The sequence below is a fragment of the Phycodurus eques genome, chromosome 15 (genome assembly GCF_024500275.1).
Source record: "Phycodurus eques isolate BA_2022a chromosome 15, UOR_Pequ_1.1, whole genome shotgun sequence".
Lineage (NCBI taxonomy): Eukaryota > Metazoa > Chordata > Actinopteri > Syngnathiformes > Syngnathidae > Phycodurus > Phycodurus eques.
Genome location: NC_084539.1, coordinates 21,945,408 through 21,952,840, shown reverse-complemented (window position 1 = coordinate 21,952,840; position 7,433 = coordinate 21,945,408). Strand labels below are relative to the sequence as shown.

The 7,433-nt window shown below is 39.3% G+C and overlaps 1 protein-coding gene across 8 annotated transcripts; it reads left to right on the top strand.

The window, feature by feature from the left end:
• Positions 1-327: 327 nt before the first annotated feature.
• On the top strand, positions 328-6,156 carry phyhd1 (phytanoyl-CoA dioxygenase domain containing 1). 8 transcript variants are annotated; one of them, XM_061698374.1, is made up of 10 exons: positions 328-394; positions 1,254-1,412; positions 2,475-2,550; positions 2,629-2,732; positions 3,052-3,160; positions 3,766-3,787; positions 3,907-4,035; positions 4,112-4,212; positions 4,853-5,028; positions 5,978-6,156. In XM_061698374.1, the coding sequence occupies exons 1-10, from the start codon at positions 362-364 to the stop codon at positions 6,092-6,094; spliced, it is 1,026 nt and encodes a 341-aa protein (XP_061554358.1). In that variant the 5' UTR covers positions 328-361; the 3' UTR covers positions 6,095-6,156. The 8 variants fall into 8 exon arrangements, with proteins under 8 accessions (XP_061554358.1, XP_061554360.1, XP_061554359.1 ...); XM_061698376.1 differs by having other exon boundaries at positions 3,052-3,114; positions 4,112-4,228; positions 4,853-4,979; positions 5,978-6,114; XM_061698375.1 differs by having other exon boundaries at positions 4,853-4,979; positions 5,978-6,114.
• Positions 6,157-7,433: the final 1,277 nt, after the last annotated feature.

Below are 7,433 nucleotides of genomic sequence, written 5' to 3'. Positions count from 1 at the left end.
TGCATAATAATGTACAGGTGTGTTAGTAAATGGGAACAAACAAAATAATAATAAACGAAATGGCCACCAGGGGCGCTATAAGACTCAGTCGCTTCCAATTTGGCTGTGTGAGCATGCGCGTGAAGAGAAAATACGATTAGGATTTTTTGTTTCGTTTTTTGATTTTAATCCGATTAGATTGTTCGAGTTCAACGGGACACGATGACGTATGCAGTGTGTCACATGCCCGGAAGTCAGCCACTCATTCACTCAACCAGCCAATCACGGATGCAGCCTGGGGCTCCTCCTCCTCCTCCAAGGTTGCGCATTTCTTTTCTTTTTTTTTGTCTTCTTTTTTTTTACCCTAACCCGTGAAGACAACATGGACTTCATCAGCGACCGAGATGTGCAAAAGGTGAGCAAATGCAATCATCTTCGCAATGAATAGGAGAAGCTTTCTTCCGTATTGCTCTTGTTGAGGTGGTCACGCAAGCAGTTTGCAGGCTCAGCCAATCAGAGCGACGCGAGCGTAACAGGCGATTTCAATACTGGAAAGACTTTCTTCTGGATGGTGTACTTTTATGTACTGTAGCAAAACGCATGTAAATTGAGCTACTTCCAATAAGCAGACTGAAGCGCGCACACAAAAAAAATGGAAAAATAGAACAAAAGGATGGACTCTAACTAACTTTTCAAAAAGAAATCATGTAAAGTAAATGGATAATAAATTGTTTACAATTTTAATACACAAAAAAGGAAAAGGAAAAACAATTCATAAATAGGTCTATATTAAATTATTCAAACACAAATAAATAGATTTATATTAAACTGTTAAAATACAGGCACAAAATGTATTTTAATACATTGTTTATTAATTAAAATATATTTTTAAAAAGTATCATGTTAACATAAAATACACACAAAAAATACACTGATAAATATATTGTAATGCAATTTGTCAAATTAACACCAAAAAGGACAAACTATGTCAATTTTAAAACAGTGATGAAGCATAAACAAAAAAATGAAAAGGACAATGAACTACAATTGATGATATAAATATACAAAATTGGAATAGGAAATGAACTAATAATGAAAAAATATTATTCCTAGAGAACAAAAAAAGTATTTTCTTTGACTTTTTGTATCGGTGAAGTTTAAGCATAGAACAGGACACTGGATCAATGCAAAGGATTGACTATTAATAACCGAAAACCATAAAATGTAAATGAAAAAAATACAATTTAAAAAAAACGGAATCTTGTCTTTGCTAGTACACGGAGGACGGCTTGGTGGTCCTGGACGAGTTCCTGACGGCGCAGGACTGCGACGAGCTGCGTCAGCGGATGTGGGAGATGGTGGACGTGATGGACGTGCCGGCGCACTGCCGCACCACCTTCTCCACCTACCACCACGAGCAGCTCAACACGCAGGTCAGTCAGGCCGCAGCCACACTGGGGGGCCGAGTAACTCCAAACACGTGCTGTACTAGATCAAGTATCTGTATTGTACTTGAGTTTATTATTCTGACCACATTTGACGTGTAAAAAGTTGGACAACCACTCAGTACTTCTACTTTGAGCAGTTTTTTTTTATTTATTTAATGTTTTTTTTTTTTTTACACAAATATCTGTATTCTACTGAAGTACTAAATGCATACTTTTTAGTACCACTGCTGCTATTTGCTTTTTTGTTTCCATTAATTTTTATTGATTTAATTTTTTTTTTAATTTTTGCTCTTTCGCATCGGATTTCTTTTTCATGCTTCCTTTGATGTCACACCTTGCAGATGCAGGTAGAGTATATGCGCTCTGCTTATTTTCTGTCACGTCACTTGTTGCTAGGCAGAATTCATAAGGACAGGGCCAACTGGCAATAACGCATTCTACAAATAAAAAAAATATAATTTTAATATGCATCAATTTTGTAATTGAATCATAATGCTGTACGAAAAGCATTTTTTATGACTATGCCGTTGATTTAGTTTTGGAGTATGCCCCTCTCTCCATCTTATTTTTTTCCCATGAGTTGTTGCCAGGCAGAATTGGTAGGTCACAATCATTTGTGCCCCAAATAATAAATAATAAGGTTTTAGTAAAAAAACAAAAAAAACCCTCACTGTTTGACTTTTTTTTTTTCATTTGTTTGCCGGCTGCTGAATGTTTCTGCACTATCATAGCGAGAGTATTCCCCCCCCCATCTCTTGATAGGCAGAATTCTTGAGTCACAATAATTTGTGGCCCATAAGGTAATAAACACCCACTATTAATTAGAAAAGAATGTGATTTGTTTTCATTATTTTGCCACCTGTTGGAGGTGTTTTAGTACTGTCCAGTCTTCTTATTTTTCACCATCACTTGTTGCTAGGTAGAATTGGTTGCTCACAATCATTTGTGCCCCATAAAACCAATAAGCACAGTTTTTTTTCCGCCCAACTTTTTCACAAAAAGTGAGTTGTCAACATTCCAGTCATCTGTTGCCCTTTTGACCCGCAGGGAAACGCCGACTATTTCATCACCAGCGGCGATAAGATCCGCTTTTTCTTCGAGAAGGGCGCGTTTGACGAAAAAGGTCAGCGGGCGGATTTTTGTTGGCCGCTCAACAACTTGAGTCAAGTGATTTGTGTGTGTTTCTGTTTTGCGCCCGCAGGAGAATTTGCCGTACCGAAGCATCGATCGCTCAATAAAGTGGGACACGCGCTCCACGCATACGAGCCTTTGTACACTAAAGTTACACATTCGCACAAAGTTCAGGTGAGAGAGTAACCGACGTGTATGAGAGGCCTTCAGGGACACAATTCAGGATGACCTATTATTACACACATTTTTCCCCCCACTTATATACACAAATGAAATGCTTTTACATGCACAAGTGAAACGCTCTCATACACCCAAGTAAATTTGTGTTTCATGAATGACCGTGAGAGCGTTTCATGATCGTATGTTAAAAGTGTTTGACGAGAGAAACAAATGTCCCGCGTGTGTATGAGAGCCTTTTTGGCGCGAGAGGTCATCCCGAGTTGCGTCCGTCATCCCGCGAGCCGAACTCACGGCGTCGCCGCTGTCGTCTCAGGGCATCGCCAGGAAGCTCGGCCTGGTTCGTCCCGTCGTCCTGCAGAGCATGTACATCTTCAAGGTCAACGCGCAATCACGTGCACATTGTATTTCAAATACCACACCAGGTGTTAATAGAAAGAATATTTATTGATATATTACAAAAGACAATGATATTGTGGGAGCGGCCGACGCAGCAGCTTGGATGTATTCATGCAGTATTATTTTTTTTTTATGTGCTTCATTATATGATTTTTTAAAGGCAATAATATGTTAATATTAACGTAGTCATGTATGCAATATTTGTACATTATTTAACTAATACAGTATTTATCTTATTGATTTATTTATATGATTTAGATTTGAAACATTAAATTTTTTAAAAACCAATATTTATACATTATACTTCAAATATATTTTAGAATATCACATGTATGCATTTATAAATTTGTTTCCAATATTGTAAAAAATGTATTACTACAATATGAATTTATGCAATATTATTAGTTCGGAACATCCTACAATTACTTATACAATATTTGTAGATATACTCTGTTGCAATATTTAACCATTACAATATTCATGAATCCATGTATTGCAATACATTTCATTTATCTTATATGATATTAAATGATAGACTTTTTATAAAAGATTATAAATAATAATAAATCATATTATCGAATATTTGAAATGTCCTAAATATATTATTTATATTGTCGTCCCCCCCCTCCAGCAACCTGGGATTGGCGGAGAAGGTAGGAACAAAGTTCATCTGCATGGTTTTGATGAATGTACAATGCGAGATTTGCAGGAATCTGTGGCGGCATACTGAATTGTTTACGATATTTGCGGTGCGTGGTGTTGCGCCCCCTAGTGACGCCGCACCAGGACGCCACCTTCTTGTACACGGAGCCCCTGGGGAGGGTGATGGGCCTGTGGGTGGCCCTGGAGGACGCCACCGTCAACAACGGCTGCCTGTGGTTCATCCCGGGCTCGCACAACTGTAAGCGCACACGTCGACCCGTGATTTGCCACACTCACGCAATCTTATACAACCACCCGCCGCCACCCCGTCGCAGGTGGCGTGACGCGACGGATGGTGAGGACGCCGCCGGGCACCTTCCCTCTGACGGACTTCGTCGGCACGGAGCAGGAATACGACGGCGACAAGTTTGTCCCGGTAGAAGTTAAAAAAGGTCCATTGAAACTCATTTTAAGGGGATCAATTATGCTGAATGTCTTAACCTTCTTAACCGGGCTTCTGTTAGAAAGCAAAAAAAAAAAAAAAAAAAAAAAACTGTCAGGAAAAGCCTACTGGAACATCTGAACTTGATTTGGGGCGGTTTTTTCTTCAGCTAGACATGGGGTCTTGGATGAGGTGGAGGGAATTATAAACAATTACGAATAGCAGTCACTGTTGGCACAAAATCTAGATTTTCTTGCTTGTGGTAGAATGCAAAAAAAAAAAAAAAAAGTCAGGAAAAGCCAACTAGAACATCTGAACTTTATTAAGGGTTAATCAGAGGTACTTGAAATGGTGGCAGGTGTGTGCTGACACCATTTTAACATGAGTTTGAATGTGGTTACCGGTAATTCTGAGCACAGCCACATCCCAGTTGCTACATCAGCGGGTGTGCACACTTGTGCAACCATATTATTTCAGTTTTTTGCCTTTACGTCCCATCTCGAAAGAAATTACAAGTTGTACTGTGGTCACATTAATGGTGGAAAAAGGTTTGAAATGATTTGATCTGGCAATTGAACAGGGGTGTGTAGACTTGTTCTCTTCGCTATTCGAATGTAACGTGAATGACATGCAGGCGGCGCGGTGCTGATCCACGGCCAAGTGGTGCACCGCAGCGCTGAGAACGCGTCGGAGGACTCGCGCCACGTGTACACCTTCCACCTGATGGAGGCGCAGGACACCCGCTGGAGTCCGGACAACTGGTCAGACACAAACGCCGCCGTCGCACCGCACCTGCAACTGGCAACGCACGTTCGTTTGATACAGAAAACCATCAGCTTCCACTGCTGCCTTGATTTGCGAGTGCCGTTCGTTCCGTCACCACAGTCGGAACTCAAAACGCTCTCAATCTCGCGTCACCTTTTCCCGCTCCCGCCAATGGATTTCGCCATTCATCTTTTCCAGCCCCCTAAAAAACACCGACAAATTTGGTTTTTGTTTTTGAAAATGAGAAAAATAGCACTCTGCGGGTGTTGTATTTGTATAAAACACAGTCATAACGAATAGAAAGTCAAGAAATGAAAAGTTTGTGCATCACGATTTCATGGTTTCATTTAAACGGCCGCCTTTTGGTGTGCACGTCACGGCCACCGGGGGGCAGTGTAATCTGTGTGTTGCTGCGCCGTTTGCGATCAAACGTCCGTTCCGTAAAGGGTTATAACTAGCGCGACATCCATACTAGTTTTATTAGCCCTTCTATGGCGTTTTGCATCGTGTGCTAGCATTAAGCTAGCAGACTTTTGCATTTGGTGAAGTTGTGGTTTTGTTAAACGCACAACACATAATTCTCTTTGTTTATTGGAACGTTTTAAAGTAAACTTCAACTGGGAGTGGCATTAAAAAAAAAAAAAAAAAAGTTTTTACATTTTTTAGAAATTCGGCCGAACGACGGCTTGCATCTAAAAGAACATGTAAGTCGTGTCACTTGTATCTCAAGGCACCACTGTGTTTAAATATAATGCTATTTATTCATACAGTATGTAATATGCATTTTCTTCCAATAGTGCACATTTTAAGCTTTTTGAAGAGTTCTACATGCAATATCGAAATGAGAATATATATATCCGTGCAATATTTGTAGAATATCTGAATGCTGAAGGAATTCAAACCAATACATAGCAGGAAGGGTTCAAAGAAAGACAAATGAAAAAAGTACTTTTACTGTAAATTTGGACTTGTTGTTGTTTTGTTTCTCTTGAAGGTTGCAGCCCACGGAAGAACTTCCTTTCCCGTCTCTTTACACCAAATGACGGAGCGGACTTTTGTTCCGAGCTTGTACGAAAGGTTCAAAATAAATTTGGGTGATTACAATATTTAAAATATATACATATATATTTGTGCGTGTACGTACTTTCATTCTCATGGTTCTTGTCAAAACAGTACGCTTGTAGACATGATCATCGATCAATAAAGTCTCACATTTGTGACACGCTCCACATGCAACATGACATGATTACAAAAATGCAGCCACGTGCTAAATATGGAGAAGGAAACTCAATTCGCTGAGGAAAAAAAGAGGTTCGGAATGACTCATCGGAACGCCCATCAAACCTGTCAAAAGAAATATCGACTTTCCTTTCACAAGCAATATGAGAAATACAGAAAGCAGAAGGAAACATCAAATCCCGGTCATGAAAAAAATCTTTCAAAAGGGTTTCAGGAAATAATTGAGGAGGAACCACAAAACATGCAAAAACAACAACAACAACATCTGCTTTTTCTTTCACGATGGCTTGTGACACCATCAAAAATGCAGGGACATGCTTATGTTACAATGCAGGATTAGGAAAATAAAATGGGTCTGAAATGTTTTCGATTGTTGAGGTCCCACGGAAATAACGTGTACTCCTTTTTGGCCCGCGCCGTCTTTCTACAACTACCACGAAACACTTCCATGCCGTCATGGCGTCGACACAATTTAAAGGCTTTTCTTAGGATTGGGACGACAGCATGGGAATAAATAACAATAAACAGAATCCTACACTGCTTACAGAAAGTTTGGGATATTGGGTGAAATGTCAAGATGAACCTTAAATGTATTATTACATTATGTTTGACTATTTACTTTACAATACTGTGCTATTTTACTTCTATCAAAAACATAACATACAACAAAAAAAGTGTTTTGGAAGCTGGAACGAGATTCATGGCGTTTCAGTTCATGTCAATGGAGAAATTTGATTTGTCGTACGAGTAAATTGCGTTCCGAGCTCGGTCACAGAATTGCGACTGTACGAGCAACACGGTCAAATCGTGGTCATCGTACGCAGGCTCCCTCTAGTGGCAAGCGAAATAATCGCTGCCAAGGTACAGTTCAGTTGTATTTAACTTTTAAGCTCAATGCATTTGCACTTAATCTTGAAGAATTGTTTACAAACTTTATTTTGGTACAATATTCAACTTTTATGTGTAATAAGTTTTCAGTGAATTATTATTTTAAGTAGTTTTTTCATGTTCCTATATTTGAGCAGTGTTATTGTTGAAACTGTACCTAATGTTGGTCACGACGGTGCTACTAAAAAGTCTTTTTTTAGGTGGAACTTAAGAACCACTGCTGAAGTGCATTTTAGGTTCATTCTGAAATTTCACCCCAAAGGCCAATATCCCCCACTTTTTTTTGTGAATAGTTGAAGTCAAATAATGTTGTCGAAAGGCGA